General features: G+C 43.0%; 3 protein-coding genes across 4 annotated transcripts; 2 read left to right on the top strand and 1 right to left on the bottom strand.

Moving 5' to 3' along the window:
- Positions 1–301: 301 nt before the first annotated feature.
- On the bottom strand, positions 302–10,222 carry LOC124014492 (caspase activity and apoptosis inhibitor 1). The gene is made up of 6 exons (XM_046329563.1): positions 9,991–10,222; positions 5,877–6,068; positions 5,392–5,476; positions 5,067–5,124; positions 4,571–4,635; positions 302–943 (listed from the first exon to the last, which is right to left on the bottom strand). The coding sequence occupies exons 1-6, from the start codon at positions 10,093–10,095 to the stop codon at positions 444–446; spliced, it is 1,005 nt and encodes a 334-aa protein (XP_046185519.1). The 5' UTR covers positions 10,096–10,222; the 3' UTR covers positions 302–443.
- Positions 10,223–10,543: 321 nt separating this feature from the next.
- Positions 10,544–21,010, top strand: LOC124014085 (protein c-ets-1-A-like). Of its 2 annotated transcripts, XM_046328788.1 has the most exons (9): positions 10,544–10,659; positions 14,666–14,692; positions 14,920–15,039; positions 15,225–15,428; positions 15,538–15,612; positions 15,708–15,908; positions 19,653–19,865; positions 20,221–20,339; positions 20,482–21,010. In XM_046328788.1, exons 2-9 carry the CDS (start codon positions 14,674–14,676, stop codon positions 20,698–20,700), a joined length of 1,170 nt encoding a protein of 389 aa, XP_046184744.1. In that variant the 5' UTR covers positions 10,544–10,659; positions 14,666–14,673; the 3' UTR covers positions 20,701–21,010. The 2 variants fall into 2 exon arrangements, with proteins under 2 accessions (XP_046184744.1, XP_046184743.1); XM_046328787.1 differs by lacking the exon at positions 10,544–10,659 and having other exon boundaries at positions 13,689–14,692.
- On the top strand, positions 10,670–13,681 carry LOC124014084. Its single transcript, XM_046328786.1, has 3 exons — positions 10,670–11,806; positions 11,946–12,275; positions 12,520–13,681. Exons 1-3 carry the CDS (start codon positions 11,215–11,217, stop codon positions 12,846–12,848), a joined length of 1,251 nt encoding a protein of 416 aa, XP_046184742.1. The 5' UTR covers positions 10,670–11,214; the 3' UTR covers positions 12,849–13,681.
- Positions 21,011–21,342: the final 332 nt, after the last annotated feature.

Raw genomic sequence — 21,342 nt, 5'->3', positions numbered from 1 at the left:
GCCAACTTGACAACTGTGGGAAGCATTGGAGTCAACATGAGCCAGCATCCCTGTGGAACACGTCAACATATTGTAGAATTCATGCCCTGATGAATTGAGGCTGTTTTGAGGGCAAAAGGGGGTGCAACTCAATTTTAGGAACATGTCCTTAATGTTTTGTATAGTCAGTGTACATTTGCACTCCTATTTTGAAAGTGTGGGTGCAGCTGCTCCATATGCTCACGGCTCGGGCCGTCGGTTCCCGTGATAGAGAATCCACTGAACACATTCTCTCAAATAAATATGTACAAAGCACGTTAAGTAGAAGGGGAAAAAAACTTTACTCGATTACAAGCCTTAAAATTCAAAAGAACAAGTGACTCATATGACTCCTTTTCTGAGAATGAAATGATTTTAGAAACATCTAAAATCGACAAGTCTTTGAGAGCCTTAGCCTGCCTTGTTTACGTCTGTTTCTTCACATCGTTGGCTTTCATTAGGGCCTTAATGGCCCTAGCTCTCATCTCTAACTCCAGGAGCTCCAGCTGCTGGGCGGAGGGCTGGCTTGGCGCTGGAGTTAGGCCAGGGACGGGTGCACTCTGAACGGGTAGCCTCGTAACCAACAAGGCGGCCTCTGGAGCAGCGGCTAGTGGTGACACCATCGTTTTCTTTGAGTCTTCCTGGTCAGGCGTCGATGCTAAAGCTAGGATCTCGCTAACGCTTTTGTCTATGTCCTTCTGGAGTTCTTTCTTCGGTTCGGGGGGTTTGTCCGCAGAGGTTTTCCCGTCGGCAGGGGCAGGGGTCGCGGAGGGGCCGGGGTTAGATGTTTCTCCAGCAACTACTTCCGGTGTCCTGGCGGCTTCCTCAGTTTTTTCAGACGGCTCGTCTTTGTGTCCCTCGATGTCACTGTCGTAGGTGTCGGCGTTGATGCTAAGGACGTCGCTCTCCTCCGAGCCACCACCTTCTGCAGACAAAGTGACAGGAATCAGTTTGGGTCAAAAGGAATCTGTTCGTCACACTCATCAACCATCCCAGCAGACATGACAGAAAACTTTACCGATGTCAACTAGATTGAAGCATTCATTCTATCATTTATGACATTCAGGTAGGCAAAGGCTTATCTAGTCTTGTAGGGCCACATACCACGGAAGAGAAGCTGCATGTATCTAATTATAGACAAGTTGACTTACAAATAGCTTACCAAAATCCTGGAAATTCTAAGCAGAACCATATCTAAATTAGGCAACAAAAAAATATATATATATATATCCATTTTTCACCCCCATAAAAATAAATTGTTCCACCATCTGACTGTAGCCTACAGCACATTTGATATATTTGCGGGTTTAGGGTCGGGCCTCAGATTTTCATACAATAGGATGAACAAACAGCTGACCCCCGTGCAGCACTACTGCAGACATCAGGGCCCAGAAAACTCAGTAATGTTTTTATGACGATTGACTTAAAGTAATACTACACCACAAAAGTAACTTTTAAATATTTTGTGCTTTAAAATCCACTGTTTTACACTCGTATACAGGTTGGAAATGGCAGGTTTGGACGCTGATAAGCGCCTACATTGGAACACAGTGGCTGTACAGTAAGATGCTCAACAAGCCGTCAGACTTCAGGGTCTCTGCTCCCCAGCTCTGTATGGGGGTTTTGATTGACAGCTGTTCTGAACTTGAGCACCACGTGACAGGAAGTCGTCCTCCCTCCTGCTAATTGGGCAACTTTCGGAAATGTTTTGTCAAAGAGAAATGCTGCAAATGAAAAGGACTCAATATATTATGAAAGATGAGACATTGAGAATTATAATATTATAATATTTATTTAACTAGGCAAGTTAATACCACTTTGTCATACAAGCAAGACAAACACCTGAGAGTCCAAACAGACACTTCACATTTACGAATTATAAAACTTGTGTCACCGTGTCCACATTTGTGAAAACGATGTTTGAGGCACAGTTACAAGATGACACTGCGTTATACCCTGGGTTGTTCTAAACGGAATGAGCCTGTTTGGTTTATTGTGAAGAAAATGCGCTGTGGCACATGCACCTGAATGTACTCATTATGACCCCTTTCTATGCTCACCAAAATTACAATCCGTTTCCCCGAATTGTCTTGTGAAAGCCTAACACTATTTTAAGATTATATTTTATAACTTTGGTAGTCACGTTGACAATAGAACAAGATTTCAAATCATGACCACCTAAATCTAGATTGCGCTTTATAAAAATTGACAATTTTGGGATAGCGCAAACAGTAATTGTGTGACGTCGGGGATTCAGGGCTTTGTTTTAAATTAAACTACAAGTGTGTTTGCACTAGTTCCTCAGACACAGACAGGAGAACAACAAAAAAAAGTACCTTAGACTAAATAAAATCAAAAAAGTGCATTGAAATTGCTTAAGAACTGTGCGCCCTTTGGAGAGATATGTGGCCACTTGGAAACACCAGTTAGACCTCTCACACAAACCCTTGTCATTTGTTGTTGTTGCGTCTTACGTTGCACCTTAACACCATGTACCAGGAACAGTCTTATCATGTTACTGAATGAATCCAGAGTATTTTTTAGATTTCCTCATCAACAAATGCAACGAGAACCGTAATTGTAAAATACAATCAACAGCTTAACGTCATGATTCAGTCTTGTCAGGTGAACTGTGGTGTCCCTCACCTTTTAGTTTAATCATTTTGAAATAAAAAAAATCGCCAAACCATTTCCTTTTTAACTGTTACCATGGTTACGAGTTTGCCATTCCATATTTCTTCTGTAAGAAACATTTTTCATACAGCCCACGTGTGTAAATGGTTCATGTTACCCAACCCAAAATGAAGCATATCAGCGATCAACAAAAAGCACTTTATACGATGAGCAACAAACAAACAAAAGCCTTGATGCAGCCATCGTACGTGCACACATTTTTCCTTTCACCTGACACGAGAGCAGAGTGTGGCCAACATGCCGGCAAAAATCTAGACCGGCTATTTCCCAAAATGTGATTCACATTTTCAAACAGTCCATTAAAACCTTCACTCTTGCGTAGACATGTAGAAATGAAAACATGCCCATTTGACAAATAAGCCACAGGAGATGATTGAGCGAGAATTAAGACGGACTTTCGAGTAGTAAGACATGTATAAAAGCAACAGATACCATTAATAAGAAGGTGCTTGAAGCGTCTTAGATGGTGAGTGACTAGGACAGACAAGCCCCATACTATTGTGGAGGACTTAATTCTCCCTGCTGCTGCGGATATGGCTGGGACAATGCTGGGGGAAAAGGCTCAAAAACAATGATACAGACAATGCCTTCATCAAACAACACTGTTTCACGACTCATCAGTGACATGGCAGGAGATGTTTTGAAACAATTACAGCTTTGCATACAAGCCATTGAATTCTATGCAGCATCCACCAAGAGGCTTTGTTAAAGCAAGGCCCCTGAACTCATGTATTTTCTGCACCGATACGGGCAGCGACCATGTAACGCTTTTACAACATACAGAAGTGCGCTGGTTATCAAGGGGGAAAGTATTGACACTTTTTTCATTGAGAGACAAGTTTAAAGTTCTCTTAACTGACCATAATTTCCACTTGTCTGACCGCTTGTATGATGACTGGCCTATCTGGGTGGTTTCTTCCTCGCCTGAATGATCTGAATCTGGGATTACAGGGACTGTCCGCAACTATATTCAATGTACAGGGACAAAATTGAGGCTACGATTAAGAAGTTGGGAGCTCTTTTCTGTCTGCATTAACAAGGACAACAGGTCTTTCAATCATTGTATGATTTTTTTTGTGCAAATTAACGCGCTTACGGACAATGTCAAATGTGATATATAGCGAGGCACCTGAGTGAGCTGGGTGCGCAATTACATTCCCAAGACACAAACAACTGGATTCGTTATCCCTTTCATGCCCTGCCTCCAGTCCACTTAGTGATATCTGAACAAGAACGCCTCATTTAAATTGCAACAAGCGGTTCTGTGAAAATTGAATTTAAATCAGAAGCCACTGCCAGGTTTCTGGATTGGGCTGCACTCAGAGTATCCTGCCTTGGAAAATTGTGCTGTTAAGACACTGATGCCCTTTGCAAACACGTACCTATGGGAGAGTGGATTCTCAGCCCTCATTAGCATGATTTAATGATTTAATACTGAGACTCAAATACAACATTGCAGATTTATGTACATCCTTTCAAGCACACCCTTCTCATTAACCTGTGGTAAGTTATTCACAATTTGATGAACAAACAAGGTTTTATATGCAAGATGGTTAAATAAAGAGCAAAATTTGTGCCCTGGTCCTATAAGAGCTTGGTCACTTCCCACGAGCCGGATTGTGACAAAAACTCACTCATTATTATGTTTAATAAAGGTATCGTATAGTTTGTGTGTGTGTGTGTGGCAGGCTTACAATGATGGCAAAAAACAACATTTGAGAGTGCGCTGACCCTGGTGCTAGAGAGGGTACAGCTGACCCTGGTGCTAGAGGGGGTACAGCTGACCCTGGTGCTAGAGGGGGTACGCAGCTGGAGGTTGAATGAACAACTTGTCTAGACCAATATCAGCTACCAGTACCTTGTTTGATCTCCACTTCAACACTCTCTTTGAGGGACGACGTAGAATCCACATTATTATCCTGCCTTTACAGAAAGAATGGAAAAAAAAAAAACACTTTGTTGAATCACTTCCAGACTAACATTGACCAATCAGATACAATGAATAAAAATGTTGTTTTTTAAAATCAGGATACGATTATGACAAATGTTTGCATTTCTACCTGCAACTAGCACCAAAATGTCAACTAGCCTACAGACCAGTAATAGCAAAGCAATAGAAATCTATAAGAGTAAAACATTCTTTGTAGAACGAAAAAAAAAAAGCTTTTTACAGCAAATAAGCAGTTTGGCCTATTGTGTGTACACAAAGCCATGTCTTACAATTGGTTCTCGCTACACAGGTTGAACACAACAGCAAAAACATCAGCGATAACATGACCTTTTCAGGTCCTTGCAACGGATTATGATAAGGGAAGAAGCAGCATTATGCTCCAATTAAATGCAGTTCTACTCACTGGCTATCGGTGGCGCCATTTTCCATATCCCCTTCAGATGAACCAGTCAGCTCTTCACCTTTTGAGAACATCAACCAAACACACCATCGGATTAATGAGGTGAAAATGGGTCGTGTTCAGAATGACACAACGTAGCAAAACATTAAAAGATAGATATATTTTTAATTGTAGAGTTCTTGTTGGGAAAAGTTCCGGTAATAGCCTACTTCCCCATTTTGTGTTTTCTGAACACCACCCAGCATATAACAGACTAAGAGAACCGACAAGACAGCAGGGATAACAGTAGACCACCACCTTGTGATGCTGAATGGGCCCATGGGCTTACCCTCCAGTATCTGAAGGAGGTGGCTTTGAGACAGCTGCTCCAGCTGCTCCCTGCACAATGTCTTGATTTCATCCAGATTACAACTCTGTAAAAACAAAGAGAGAACAAATCTGGAAACAAGAGAGGGGAGGAGGGAGACAAGATACCATAACAGTCTACTTTTAACCTATCAATGTAGTACAAATTTATACAAAAAAAACTGGCAAATGCCCACAGCACCAAATCTAATTTAAAACAGAAATGACTAAAAATGTGACTAATGGTACTGTCTGATTATACTCTTAACTGATTGTCCACAATACATCAAACACATCCAATCTTTACATTAAGTAGCATAGAACAGATGTGCTGACCAAACACACACATGGGTTAGGAGTTCGAAATTAGTTTAGGCCTAGCCACTTTGCACAGCCAACACCCGTGACGCAGGGACCCCTGGTTCCAGTCCTTTTCATGCTACCTCCTGAATTTCACTACACAATCACCTTGAGTTCATCAGGCAGCATCTTCTGCAGCTTATTCTCTCCCAGCACGTGAAAGCACTGATCGAGCATCTCATGTCTGTCTGCGACATAGGCACTGATGGGTTTAAATGGCACACTCAGGTCCAGTCCTCCCTCCTCGACGTCGCTGCCAGGCTCAATCAGCTCCAGATCCGCCTGCTCCTCCTTGGAGTCCTGTTTCAAGGAGTCATATAGCAGTACGTTTTTTCACCAGGAGTAACCGAGTCAATGAGGGCCAACATTGTGTCAAAAAGGTAGAATGCAAGTAACCACTGAAGTGAAAAATGCAGTGTTCCTAAAAACTCTTACACCCCGAACAGACCGATCACGTTGGAAACAAACTTTGTTTCCAGTGGATTCAAATAGTCAGATTTTGCATGAAAATTATACGAAGAACCAGCAAAACAAAAAGGACCATATGAATTTCAGGTAAAATAACCCATCTCTAGTTCATCTCCCGAGACAAACTAGCCATCTAACGTTACATATACATGAATGTTTCATATGTGTGTTGGCCTTCCCCCAAACTAATACAATCGATTCAGTTGGTTTTGATATTTAACTTGTGTGTAAGGGCTGAGCAATATAGCCTACAAATCCTATCTATATTTTTTTCAAACTTATTGGAAATTCAAGAGATGTGTGTGTGTGTGATATATATATCTATCTACATACATATATACACACACATACAGTACCAGTCAAAAGTTGGACATACAGTTGAAGTTGGAAGTTTACATACACTTAGGTTGGTGTCATTAAAACTTGTTTTTCAACCACTCCACGCATTTATTGTTAAGATCCTATAGTTTTGGCAAGTCGGTTAGGACATCTACTTTGTGCATTACACAAGTCATTTTCTCAACAATTGTTTACAGATTATTTCACTGTATCACAATTCCAGTGCAACAGAAGTTTACATACATTAAAGTTGACTTTGCCTTTAAACAGCTTGAAAATGTTCAGAAAATGATGTCAAGGCTTTAGAAGCTTCTGATAAGCTAATTGACATAATAAACTATAGAAGATTTGTGGGCCGAACTGAAAAATCGTGTGCGAGCAAGGAGGCCTACAAACCTGACTCAGTTACACCAGCTCTGTCAGGAGGAATGGGCCAAAATTCACCCAACTTATTGTGGGAAGCTTGTGGAAGGCTACCCGAAACGTGTGACCCAAGTTACACAATTTAAAAGGCAATGCTACCAAATACTAATTGAGTGTATGTAAACTTCTGACCCACTGGGAATGTGATGAAATAAATAAAAGCTGAAATAAATCACTTTACAATCATTCGGGCATTTAACATTGTTAAAATAAAGTGGTGATCCTAACAGACCTACAACAGCGAATTGTTACTGGGATTAAATTTCAGGAATTGTGAAAACTGAGTTTAATGTATTTGGCTAAGGTGCATGTAAACTTACGACTTAGACTGTACCTACTCATTCAAGGGTTTCTTTATTTTTTAGTATTTTCTACATTCTAGAAGTGAAGACATCAACACTATGAAATAACACATAACACAACCTAATCATGTAGTAACCAAACAATATATAAAACACAACCAATAACACAACCTAATCATGTAGTAACCAAACAATATATAAAACACAACCAATAACACAACCTAATCATGTAGTAACCAAAAAATATATAAAACACAACCAATAACACAACCTAATCATGTAGTAACCAAAAAATATATAAAACACAACCAATAACACAACCTAATCATGTAGTAACCAAAAAATATATAAAACACAACCAATAACACAACCTAATCATGTAGTAACCCAAAAATATATAAAACACAACCAATAACACAACCTAATCATGTAGTAACCCAAAAATATATAAAACACAACCAATAACACAACCTAATCATGTAGTAACCAAAAAATATATAAAACACAACCAATAACACAACCTAATCATGTAGTAACCAAAAAATATATAAAACACAACCAATAACACAACCTAATCATGTAGTAACCAAAAAATATATAAAACACAACCAATAACACAACCTAATCATGTAGTAACCAAAAAATATATAAAACACAACCAATAACACAACCTAATCATGTAGTAACCAAAAAATATATAAAACACAACCAATAACACAACCTAATCATGTAGTAACCAAAAAATATATAAAACACAACCAATAACACAACCTAATCATGTAGTAACCAAAAAATATATAAAACACAACCAATAACACAACCTAATCATGTAGTAACCAACAAAAGAAAAGTTCAACCAGCTTCATGGGGTAGGCACTTGGAACACATTTCAATTAACAGGTGTTCATTGAAACGTGGAATTTCTTTCCTTCTTAATGCGTTTGAGCCAATCAGTTGTGTTGTGACAAGGTCGGGGTGGTATAATGTTTTTTTGGCCTTTACCAGATAGGGCTATGAGAAATGACAGTCCATCATTACTTAAAAACATGAAGGTCAGTCTATATGGAAAATGTCAAGAACTTTTAATGATTCTTCATGTGCAGTTGCAAAAACCATTAAGTGCTATGATGAAACTGGCTCTAATGAGGACCGCCACAGGAAAGGAAGACTGAGTTCTCTCTGCTGCAGAGGATCAGTTCATTAAACCTCAGAAATTGCAGCCCAAATAAATACTTCAGAGTTCAAGTAACAGACATCTCAACATCAACTGTTCAGAGGAGACTGCGTGAATCAGGCCTTTGTGGTCAAATTCCTGCAAAGAAACCACTACTAAAGGACTCCAAGAAGAAGAGACTTGCTTGGGCCAAGAAACAAGAGCAATGATTTATTTAGAATTGAAAGCATACTTAACAAGTATGGCTACCAAAGCATTCTGCAGTGATACACGATCCCATACGGTTTGCGCTTAGTGGGACTATCATTTGTTTTTCAACAGCACCATGACACAACACACCTCCAGACTGTGTAAGGGCTATTTGACCAAAAAGGAGCGTGATGGAGTGCTGCATCAGATGACCTGGCCTCCACAATCACCTGACCTCAACCAAATTGAGATAGTTTGGGATGAGTTGGACCGCAGAGTAAAGAAAAAGTAACCAAGCGCTCAGCTGTCAGAGCAGCTCACAGATCACTGCACCTGTTCATAGCCCATCTGTAAATAGCCCATCTAACTACCTAATGGTCCTTCTGTAGCTCAGTTGGTAGAGCATGGCGCTTGTAATGCCAGGGTAGTGGGTTCGATTCCCGGGACCACCCATACGTAGAATGTATGCACACATGACTGTAAGTAGCTTTGGATAAAAGCGTCTGCTAAATGGCATATATTATTATTATTATTATATATTAATCCCCGTACTGTATTTATTTATCTTGCTCCTTTGCACCACAGTATCTCTACTTGCACATTCATTTTCTGCACATCTACCATTGTAGTGTTTAATTGCTATATTGTAATTACTTCGCCACCATGGCCTATATATTGCCTTACCTCACCTCATTTGCACACACTGTATATAGACTTTTTCTACTGTATTATTGAGTGCATGTTTGTTTATTCCGTGTGTAACTGCTTTGCTTTATCCTGGCCAGGTCGCAGTTGTAAATAAAAACTTGTTCTCAACTAGCCTAACTGGTTAAATAAAGGTGAAATAAATCAAAAATATCCCACTAGGCTATCACTGAAAATAAGAATTTGTTCTTAACTGACTTGCCTAATTTAAAAAAGGAAAATAAATTCTGATCAAGGTAAAGTTGGTTTTATATTCACATTAAGACATTCACCAAAATCCATTTAAAATTGTAACAAAAAAAAATATTTAACAGAAATACTTTTAAAACCTTTTGGGGGGGGGGGGATATAAAACCAACTTTACCTTGGTCTGATTCTGCTGGACAGAGAGGAAGAAGTGATCTCAACTTTGTTGTTGTGAGTGACAGGGAGGGGGGTTGGTGTGTGTGTGTGTAATGGGAAGGTGCACACAGAACAGAAGGAGCGAAGGTGAGGAGACCAAAAAGACAACATGAATAAAACAAACTAATTAAGTGATTGCGATACAGACACTTGGAAAATTAGTTTTTTTTTTTTGTATAAATGAGCAAAGCAGCCAACGTAGCTAGCAATGTTCTCTCACCTCCACACTAGACTCTGTACATCTTCGTCTTCGGTCGACATGCTGCTCTTCCGTATGTGAACTTTTCCTTTTCTTTTCTCTGCTAGTAGATTTTTTCCTTAGCATTTTTGTTTTGTTTTACTGGTTACAATTACGAGCAAACAATATAGCTAAGTGCTCTTCCACAACTAGCTACTGCTACTCTTGTGAACGGGATGACTGCTGCTCACTGTCTCGACGGCAACCGACATAAAAGCTCTTCCGGGTCACGGAATTTTATACATTTTTCTAAATAAAAGCCTCGCCATAATAGTAGAAAAGTGTCAATAACCTGTATTTAATCATGATATTACACAATCATTGTCAAAACGTTCACAGTGATTTATATATGTTTATATTTAAGTGGCATTTGCAACTTCCAAGGTCAAATACATAACACACATTAGCATCATATATCATGAATAAATACAGGTTATTAAAACGTTTATTCTATTACATGGAGGACTTTTACTTTAGAAATCTTCAAAAAACCCGTGACCCGGACGTGACTCGTTAATGTTGTTTGTATATACAGCCGAGAGGAAGCGGTGAAGTGAGATGGTCGACTCCGCCTAAAATCTGTCTTGGCGAAAAGCGTTAAGCAGAGGGCGGAGTTTTTGTACGGGCGGCAATGAGAGCGCAGCGAATATGGTAAGAACTATTTTGATATGAGAAGCTTATCATTTAATCAAATATAAGTTGGATAATGATTAGGTTGCTACGAGTGTACTGATGTAGCCTAAGTGTAATGCACGTAACATTCCGGCAACTTTGTGAAAAACATTTTTATATGGGAGTTGTTGTTCACAGGCGTACCTGCCCTCTCATTGGCTAGAATGTTCCCACCTGATCGCGCATCCTCCCGCGTGCTTTTAGCCTTTGCGGACATGTATTTCCATCGTTAGAGCGGTCAGTCAACCATCTTGTCAATATAATTGATCCTCTTTGCCTTACATTCATTGTTTGTAAGACGCTGGGGAAGAAGAGCGCGATACACATTTCATAGCGCAAATGTAAAACATTCGCCAATAGACATTTAGAAGGTTTTCTATAACATATCATGTCCAGCTGATATATCCAGATGCTGGGTAAGCGAGGAAGATTCCGACGGAGTTACTCTCTTCCTGCTATATTGTAGCCAATCACATTGCAACATAGTAGCCAGTAATATTATAATCAGACAAGCAGTAAGGTTATTGTAGCAACATGAAGCCTCAGTCAAAAACTAATACAGGGATCAAAAGGGAGACTTCAATGTCAGCCCAAGCTCGCCCCTCGAAATCCGCTGGAGAGGGTGAGGTATCGCTCTCTTTCCAGGACGAACTGGCGGCGACGATCCACGGTGCGTTCGAAGTGGCTGTGGAAATTGCCGTATTAGAAGTCACTAAACTGGTAGGTCAAGCGCTTGGGGATGTCCGCGATCAGATGCACGAAACCCTACGGGAAAACAAGTCTCTTAAACTACGCTTGCAAACAACCGAGCAAGAGTTGAATGCTGCGCGTCAATGTGTGGAAACAACGAGAGGTGTAAGTCCGCAGGGACAGTTCTCGACAAGTCCTCTCCACAACAACAACTTAGCAAAGACTCAAAAGCAGTCAAAGGACAACGAATTAAATATAAAGTCATCATATTCATTGGACGAATATGGATATGAAATTGTGGAGGCAGAGATCAGTAGTGAACGACAGAAAGACCATGGGTCTTTCAGTGAAATCAGCGAGGATGGTCGGGTGTGTTCCCAAGACCTACACCCAGCTACAAGAGGACAGTCTATCCCTCATCATGACCTGCTTAAAGGTAGGCCTATTTATCAAGCCAAATGATATGTCATACGTACAATATTAGAGAAATTCAGTTTGTGCTTGACTAGCTAGACAAGAACAAGACATACCTTCTTAAGCCTGACAATTGTTCTGAATGTCTTTTTTCTTTTCAGAAGTCGGGGAAGAGGCCTCCAGTTTGTCTATGGACCACAAGGCAAGTGCAGAAAGCATCAGTCATAGTGGTCTAGAAACAACGTTTGGAGATAATGACCCATCACCACTTCACGAAGTGGTCCAGAGCCTTGAGACGGAGCAAGTGAGAGTGAAGGAGGAGAACGGTTCTGGTTCCGGCTCTGGTTCTAGTTTTGACTCTGTGGTAAAAGAAGACTTTGGTCCTGATAGTCTGTCTCTGGTTCAGTCCAAGATGTTAGAGGAGTGGAAACCGGACCCTTTGGACTTACATATCTCTGACGCTCTGCTTCCTGGAACCAGCCGTAGTCTGTGTAAGTACCAGATAATAGCAGAGAGCTTCCAAATAGCCACTGACTATACCACCCACAAGATGCCACCAGACTTCATAAGATTGACCACTTACTGAGTAACACTAACCATTATGAGTCAGTATCTCTCAAAATGATTTTTATTAGAATGAGTAATACCTTTGCCTGCGTGTAGGATGTATGCATATGGAACCTGTGTAATAAAACATTAAATATATATGTTTTAATGTATTCTCTCTCTCCACAGCTCACCCTCATATGGTCAACACAGATGTTCCACAACTGACTGCCCCAACAGCCAGTGCCCTTCCAGCCTTCTCCTCCCAGTTCCCCAACAACCTCTTCCAACCAAGAGAGGCAGCAGCTCCCATCATCCCTGCTGCCCCACCTCAGATCTATGGAGTCCAGATCAGAACCAACCCTAATCCCACCATCCCCCACCCCAGCCACATCTGCAAACTCTGTGGCCAGGGCTTCCACCAGCCCAGCGAGCTCCGTAGACACCACACCCAGGCCCACCCCAAGCGTCAGGTCTTCCCCCCCTGGCCAGAGCCCTTACCACTGCAGCGAGTGTGACCGGGATTTCAACCGCCTGGAGAACCTGAAGACTCACCTGAGAATCCACACTGGAGAGAGACCCTATACCTGCTCGGTGTGCTCCATGCGCTTTCGCCACTCGGGGGCGCTCACCAGGCATTTCCGCATACACACTGGGGAGAAGCCGTACGTCTGCGGTCAGTGCGGAAAGACATTCCGGAACTGTGGGGGACTCCGGTTCCACCAGCGCTCCCATAGTAGACAGGGACAGTGCTAGTGTAGCGATTTTAAGGGGAGGGGGGGGGGGGGGGGCAGCTTTGTGGATACAGCAGGGGAAGCTCAGTCACTACCTCCTTTGCCATAATGGTCCAGAACCCTTGGCACAGACTGAAAGTCTTTACCAAACCCTCCCAGATTTCAAGATTAAAACATATTAAACTTGGCCAGGCCATAAAGGGGAAATCTGCAGTCACTACAAATGTTTATTGATTTGTCAGTTAATAAGGATATGTACCCATTGATTCTTGAAGAATATAACTTTTTGAACGTAGTTACCATTTTCGTACACCTCAAAATATGATCTTGTTTTACTCCGATGTTTGTAAACAAAGTTAATGTAAACAAACAAACAGTGACTACCATTGAAACATGGTTAAACCTTTAGTTTTGATATCATGGACCACCTGCATCCATAGCTCTATAGCCCCGTCCCTCAGCTCTTAACGAAACAGTGGCGGGGAGTTCACTTTTATTGTTTTAACTGCTGATTGCTGCTTTAACACCAACCAGGTCTGTCATTTCTCCCCCCCCCCTGTAACACCAACCAGGTCTGTCATTTCTCCCCCTGTAACACCAACCAGGTCTGTCATTTCTCCCCCTGTAACACCAACCAGGTCTGTCACCCCCCCCCCTTGTTGTTTTCTACAAATGTCTTACACAATGTGTGACTCATTTTGTGACTAAATTGCTCACTGTCATGGCTCCCTAAACCCACTTCATGGAAGAACCTCATCGCAGTAAGGCAGCCACAGTGGTCCGGTAATGGGTGTCTGGCTCTATAGGCTCTCCCTGCTGTGCTGGGGAACACACACACACACACACACACATAGATGTTAACTTACTTACGATACACTACCTGATATAATCCTAGTGTTTCTGTTATATGAATGGGGTTGAAGAAACCCCCTGCACAGATATGCACTTACAGCCCCTCATTGGGAGGTCACATCACCACATGCCATGTTGAAATAGGAAGACCTGATTCGCTGCTGCTGGTGTAAATATTTCCAATTGAATTGCCATGATCTTGATGCTATACTAGTGTATTGCCTTAGTTAAACGCTATCAACTTAAAAACAGAAAGAGTAGTTCCTTATCTCTATCACAACTACCCTTCTCAGTTGTAATGGCTCCTGTTGTGGCATCGTCTCTCTAGATAACCTTCCTGTATGTCTTTTTGCCGTGTCTTTTCCATGTTGCCTAATTGGGCGTTCTCGTTTCCTATTTGGTAGTGTCCCCAATACCCGCCCCTCCATCACTGCCAATCGACACGTATCCGTCACCACCTGTCCCCTCCCTCCTCGTCCCATTGGTCCTTTTTAAAACTCTTCTCCTCCCTCCTCGTCCCATTGGTCCTTTTTAAAACTCTTCTCCTCCCTCCTTGTCCCATTGGTCCTTTTTAAAACTCTTCTCCTCCCTCCTCGTCCCATTGGTCTTATTAAAACCCTTCTCCTCCCTCCTCGTCCCATTGGTCTTATTAAAACCCTTCTCCTCCCTCCTCGTCCCATTGGTCTTATTAAAACTCCTCTCCTCCCTCTGCTGGATCACTTTCTTCCACCTGATCCCTCGTTCCAAAGACCTAAGGATGGACTGGAGCGCTTACGGTATTTCCCTCCCATTTTGTCATTCACCATAATCCTGTGTTTTATTCTTTTCACTACTTTATTTACAACTTTATACTGTCATTTATGGTGCCGTCTTTAGAGGTCGGTTAATTTGTGTGTGCTCAAAGTCTGCTATTGAGCTCTCAGCTCTTGTCTGTTTTTCCTCCCTGATTCGTTATTGTCTCTGGGATGACTCGGTGACCTGGCTCCCCGTGTCTCCGGTGTAGAGGTAGACCCACTGGATGTCCCTCCTCTCACCCCCACCAGTAAGGAGGTCCTGAGTCAGGCGATAAGGGCCACCTTCGCTGGCTTCGCCCAGGAGAGCAGCCGTATGCACATCTCACAAGGTACCATGTGGGGTATACATACAATGACATCTGGTATTATATAACTTGTAGTTTTGTTGTATAGCCTACCTGTAATTGGTCTCTCTGTTTCAGCCTAACCTGCACAGTGTGTCAGGAAATCAAGATGGAAAGAGCGATATAAATTGTGTTTTTGACTAATATTGTATTTCCTCTTTTGTGTCCAGACCCTAAACTGTGGTCAGAGTGGGAGGTGAACCACTGGTTAGACTGGTGCCAGGCTGAGTTCGGGCTCCAAAGCCTGGGCTCGGATTGGAGAGGGCTGCCTGGGAGTGAGCTCTGTACCCTGGACAGAGAGGCCTTCCTGGACCTGAGCTCTGACTACACAGCAGGAGAGATCCTCTGGGAACATCTGGAAACTATGCGGAGAGGTCAAATGGGGGGAAGTGATGCTGTATCATACCAGTGTATTTATTCATTCATTGAACCTTGATGTTAGTAGAGATTTATATTGCATGTGTGTATCTATGTGTGTTTCAGATTGTGAATATGATCGTGGTTCCTCTCTAGTCCTTTGCACGTTGAATTCTCTCTGCCAGTCGCAAATGAACCAAGGTATTAAAAACGCATCCTTTCAGAGGTATATAGTCTGCATGTCTCTTATGTCAGTATACATATAATCTTAATCAGCTATGCTCTGTCTTCCTCAGACAGTTACGTGGACCATGTGCAGCTCATGGACAAGCAGAATCACCATGGTCAGTTCTCCCATCTCCCAATAGAACCCCCACAGCTTCTGACCCTTGACCCTGTGACTGTGAGATATCAGGACTACCACCGGGTCAAACAGGAAGGACCTTACAGAAACCACCTGTCCTCTGTCCCTCTGCTCCGAGACCTTGACAGGACAGGTAGGAAACCAATGAGACCTTGGTAGGAAACCATAGAGACCTTGGTAGAACGGGTAGGAAGCCATAGAGACCTTGGTAGAACGGGTAGGAAGCCATAGAGACCTTGGTAGAATGGGTAGGAAGCCATAGAGACCTTGGTAGAACGGGTAGGAAGCCATAGAGACCTGCCATAGAGACCTTGGTAGGAAGCCATAGAGACCTTGGTAGGAAGCCATAGAGACCTTGGTAGGAAGCCATAGAGACCTTGGTAGGAAACCATAGAGACCTTGGTAGAACGGGTAGGAAGCCATAGAGACCTTGGTAGGAAGCCATAGAGACCTTGGCAGGAAGCCATAGAGACCTTGGCAGGAAGCCATAGAGACCTTGGCAGGAAGCCATAGAGACCTTGGCAGGAAGCCATAGAGACCTTGGCAGGAAGCCATAGAGACCTTGGTAGGAAGCCATAGAGACCTTGGTAGGAAGCCATAGAGACCTTGGTAGGAAACCATAGAGACCTTGGTAGAACGGGTAGGAAACCAATGTGACCTTGGTAGGAAACCAATGAGACCTTGGTAGAACAGGTAGGAAACCAATGAGACCTTGGTAGGAAACCAATGAGACCTTGGTAGGAAACCATAGAGACCTTGGCAGGAAGCCATAGAGACCTTGGCAGGTAGCCATAGAGACCTTGGTAGGAAGCCATAGAGACCTTGGTAGGAAACCATAGAGAATCCTTGGTAGAACGGGTAGGATACCAATGTGACCTTGGTAGGAAACCAATGAGACCTTGGTAGAACAGGTAGGAAACCAATGTGACCATGGTAGGAAACCAATGAGACCATGGTAGAACAGGTAGGAAGCCATAGAGACCTTGGTAGGAAGCCATAGAGACCTTGCTAGGATGCCATAGAGACCTTGGTAGGACAGGTAGGAAGCCATAGAGACCTTGGTAGGAAGCCATAGAGACCTTGGTAGGACAGGTAGGAAACCAAAGAGACCTTGGTAGGAAGCCATAGAGACCTTGGTAGGAAGCCATAGAGACCTTGGTGAGAAGCCATAGAGACCTTGGTAGGAGAGGTAGGAAGCCATAGAGACCTTGCTAGGACAGGTAGGAAGCCATAGAGACCTTGCTAGGACAGGTAGGAAGCCATAGAGACCTTGCTAGGACAGGTAGGAAGCCATAGAGACCTTGCTAGGACAGGTAGGAAACCATAGAGACCTTGGTAGGACACCATAGAGACCTTGGTAAAACAGGTAGGATACCATAGAGACCTTGGTAGGACAGGTAGGAAACCATAGAGACCTTGGTAGGAAACCATAGAGACCTTGGTAGGACAGGTAGGAAACCATAGAGACCTTGGTAGGACAGGTAGGATACCATAGAGACCTTGGTAGGAACCATAGAGACCTTGGTATGACAGGTAGGAAACCATAGAGACCTTGGTAGGATACCATAGAGACCTTGGTAGGACAGATAGGAAACCATAGAGACCTTGGTAGGACGGGTAGGAAACCATAGACCTTGGTAGGAAACCATAGAGACCTTGGTAGGAAACCATAGAGACCTTGGTAGGAAACCATAGAGACCTTGGTAGGACAGGTAGGAAACCATAGAGACCTTGGTAGGAAACCATAGAGACCTTGGTAGGACAGGTAGGAAAACCAATGAGACCTTGGTTGGAAACCATAGAGACCTTGGTAGGACAGGTAGGAAACCATAGAGACCTTGGTAGGAAACCAATGATACCTTGGTAGGAAACCATAGAGACCTTGGTAGGACAGGTAGGAAACCATAGAGACCTTGGTAGAACAGGTAGGAAACCATAGAGACCTTGGTAGAACAGGTAGAAAACCATAGAGACCTTGGTAGGACAGGTAGGAAACCATAGAGACCTTGGTAGAACAGGTAGGAAACCATAGAGACCTTGGTAGAACAGGTAGAAAACCAATGTGACCATGGTAGAACAGGTAGAAAACCAATGTGACCATGGTAGAACAGGTAGGAAGCCATAGAGACCTTGGTAGGAAGCCATAGAGACCTTGCTAGGATGCCATAGAGACCTTGGTAGGACAGGTAGGAAGCCATAGAGACCTTGGTAGGAAGCCATAGAGACCTTGGTAGGAAGCCATAGAGACCTTGGTGAGAAGCCATAGAGACCTTGGTAGGAGAGGTAGGAAGCCATAGAGACCTTGCTAGGACAGGTAGGAAGCCATAGAGACCTTGCTAGGACAGGTAGGAAGCCATAGAGACCTTGCTAGGACAGGTAGGAAACCATAGAGACCTTGGTAGGACACCATAGAGACCTTGGTAAAACAGGTAGGATACCATAGAGACCTTGGTAGGACAGGTAGGAAACCATAGAGACCTTGGTAGGAAACCATAAAGACCTTGGTAGGACAGGTAGGAAACCATAGAGACCTTGGTAGGACAGGTAGGATACCATAGAGACCTTGGTAGGAAACCATAGAGACCTTGGTATGACAGGTAGGAAACCATAGAGACCTTGGTAGGATACCATAGAGACCTTGGTAGGACAGATAGGAAACCATAGAGACCTTGGTAGGACGGGTAGGAAACCATAGACCTTGGTAGGAAACCATAGAGACCTTGGTAGGACAGGTAGGAAACCATAGAGACCTTGGTAGGAAACCATAGAGACCTTGGTAGGAAACCATAGAGACCTTGGTAGGAAACCATAGAGACCTTGGTAGGACAGGTAGGAAACCATAGAGACCTTGGTAGGAAACCATAGAGACCTTGGTAGGACAGGTAGGAAAACCAATGAGACCTTGGTTGGAAACCATAGAGACCTTGGTAGGACAGGTAGGAAACCAATGATACCTTGGTAGGAAACCATAGAGACCTTGGTAGGACAGGTAGGAAACCATAGAGACCTTGGTAGGACAGGTAGGAAACCATAGAGACCTTGGTAGAACAGGTAGGAAACCATAGAGACCTTGGTAGAACAGGTAGAAAACCATAGAGACCTTGGTAGGACAGGTAGGAAACCATAGAGACATTGGTAGGACAGGTAGGAAACCATAGAGACCTTGGTAGAACAGGTAGGAAACCATAGAGACCTTGGTAGGACAGGGAGGAAACCATAGAGACCTTGGTAGGACAGGTAAGAAACCAATGAGACATTGGTAGGAAACCATAGAGACATTGGTAGGACAGGTAGGAAACCAATGAGACCTTAGTAGGAAACCATAGAGACATTGGTAGGAAACCATAGAGACATTGGTAGGAAACCATAGAGACATTGGTAGGAAACCATAGATACCTTGGCAGGACACCATAGATACCTTGGCAGGACACCATAGATACCTTGGCAGGACACCATAGAGACCTTGGTAGGACAGGTAGGAAAACATAGAGACCTTGGTAGGAAACCATAGAGACATTGGTAGGAAACCATAGAGACATTGGTAGGAAACCATAGAGACCTTGGTAGGAAACCATAGAGACCTTGGCAGGACACCATAGATACCTTGGTAGGAAACCATATAGATATGCTTTGTGTTCTTCATACCACTATGTGTGTTCTATTGAATTATGTGAAGAACTTTTCTCCTTTTGTGTTGGATTCATATTTGATTGAAGGGAAAGGGTTTAACATTCACAATGTATTTCTAATTGATAAGCCTTTGGAAATGTATCATTGCTTTAGACCAGGGGCTTTGGAGGTGTCTCTCCTTCTGTTAAGAGAGATTCATGGAATAGTTCCCTATCATCAACCAATTTTCTCAATCTCTTGACTTCAGAGTGTGATTCTGAGTTTGGGACCCTGCATTATGAGGACACGGACATCACCGCTTCTCTGTCCTTGACTAGACCAACGCAGGGTGTGGAAGAGTCCATCTCTGAGGACCCCTTCAATGTGCCACCCCCACACAGGAGCTTCAAAGAGTTTATCGGGGACAAGACTGATCTGGGTAGAGCTGTAATTCCGGCAGGCATTCTGTCTGCTTATACTGGTGAGTGATGTTCTTTGTGTAGAAACTGACCACTCTCTTTGATTACCCGTTGATCTACAATCTAGGTTCTGCTTTAGCCAACTCCTTTGCCTAGATCTTGATCTCCTTAGTCCTGGGGCTTCTGAGTGGTGCAGCGGTCTAAGGCACTGCATCTCAGTGCTAGAGGTGTCACTACAGACCCTGGTTCGATTGCAGGCTGTATCACAACCAGCCGTGATTGGGAGTCCCATAGGGCGATGCGCACATTTGGCCCAGCGTCGTTAGGGTTTGTTCGGGGTTGGCCGTCATTGTAAATAAGAATGTGTTCTTAAATGACTTGCTTAACAGTTTAATCCCTCCCTATATGTCTCAACAGGCAGTGGTCCCATTCAGCTGTGGCAGTTTCTATTGGAGCTCCTCATTGACCGCAGCTGTCAATCATTTATAATTTGGACAGGGGATGGATGGGAGTTTAAACTGACAGATCCTGACGAGGCAAGAGTTGTAGCCTAATATATGCAAACATGTTGTTACAGTGTTCTTATTTTGAAGTAAGGTCAATTAGCCAACTTTAGATAGGCCTATATACTGTATAATATGTTGATGATAATATTAGTTTAATGGTTTGTTATCCCAGGTGGCCCAGCTATGGGGCCGGAGGAAGAACAAGCCTAAGATGAACTACGAGAAGTTGAGTCGAGGCCTGCGCTACTACTACGACAAGAACATCATCCACAAGAACGCTGGCAAGCGCTACGTCTACCGTTTCGTCTGTGACCTGCAAGGCCTGCTGGGATACGAACCATGGGAACTGCACGCCATGTTGGATATCACGTCCAAAGGAGGCCATGAGTGAAAGCGGGGAAATGGGCGTTTCCTTTATTCCTTGACCGCTTCTAAACACGCATTGGAGGAGAAGGTCCGAGGGGAGGAGCCGTAGAGCGGAAGGGGAGGAACCTCAGATCTTCTCCTCCAATGAGTTTTGAGAAGGAGGTTGAAGAACCAAGGAAAGACTTTGAAATTCACCCAGACGTTGGTGCAGACGGGTCAAGAGACAAGAGACTGTGTTTACAAAAACTCAACCTCCTTATCATTTGGCAATCATTTCTTTGATCATGGTCAACTGTAAGCTGTGGGGCTTGTATGTTTTTATATGTGATATGTATATATCAGTTTTGTTTAAATTGTTGTTTATACAGGGCCTTCAGAAAGTATTCACCCTCTTGACTTTTCCCACGTTTTGTTGGGTTAAAAGGTCGATTAAAAACATTTTGGTCAATGATCGACACTAAGTACTCTGTGATGTCAAAGTAGAAGAAATGTTCGAACAGTTGTACAACAAAAAAATGAAAAATAAAACGCATATCTTGATAACTTAAGTATTCAACCCTTTAAGTCAATACATGTTAGAAATCACCTTTGGCAGCGATTACAGCTGTGAGTCTTTCTGGGTAAGTCTCTAAGAAATTTACACACCTGGATTGTACAATATTTGCAC

The sequence above is a fragment of the Oncorhynchus gorbuscha genome, linkage group LG25, assembly GCF_021184085.1.
Source record: "Oncorhynchus gorbuscha isolate QuinsamMale2020 ecotype Even-year linkage group LG25, OgorEven_v1.0, whole genome shotgun sequence".
NCBI classification, from domain to species: Eukaryota; Metazoa; Chordata; class Actinopteri; order Salmoniformes; family Salmonidae; genus Oncorhynchus; species Oncorhynchus gorbuscha.
The sequence above is the reverse complement of the archived record's forward strand: the minus strand, read 5'-3'. Positions and strand labels throughout refer to the sequence as shown.

Coding starts and splice junctions, on each gene's coding strand:
- LOC124014084 (XM_046328786.1), top strand. CDS start 11,215: ATGAAGCCTCAGTCAAAAACTAATACAGGGATCAAAAGGGAGACTTCA. Junction 11,807..11,945: donor TCATCATGACCTGCTTAAAG/GTAGGCCTATTT, acceptor TTTTCTTTTCAG/AAGTCGGGGAAGAGGCCTCC. Junction 12,276..12,519: donor TGGAACCAGCCGTAGTCTGT/GTAAGTACCAGA, acceptor CTCTCTCCACAG/CTCACCCTCATATGGTCAAC.
- LOC124014492 (XM_046329563.1), bottom strand. CDS start 10,095: ATGCTAAGGAAAAAATCTACTAGCAGAGAAAAGAAAAGGAAAAGTTCA. Junction 4,636..5,066: donor AATGGCGCCACCGATAGCCA/GTGAGTAGAACT, acceptor CTTTCTGTAAAG/GCAGGATAATAATGTGGATT. Junction 944..4,570: donor TGAAGTGGAGATCAAACAAG/GTACTGGTAGCT, acceptor CTTTGTCTGCAG/AAGGTGGTGGCTCGGAGGAG.
- LOC124014085 (XM_046328788.1), top strand. Junction 15,429..15,537: donor TCTGGAAACTATGCGGAGAG/GTCAAATGGGGG, acceptor TGTGTGTTTCAG/ATTGTGAATATGATCGTGGT. Junction 15,613..15,707: donor CCAGTCGCAAATGAACCAAG/GTATTAAAAACG, acceptor TGTCTTCCTCAG/ACAGTTACGTGGACCATGTG.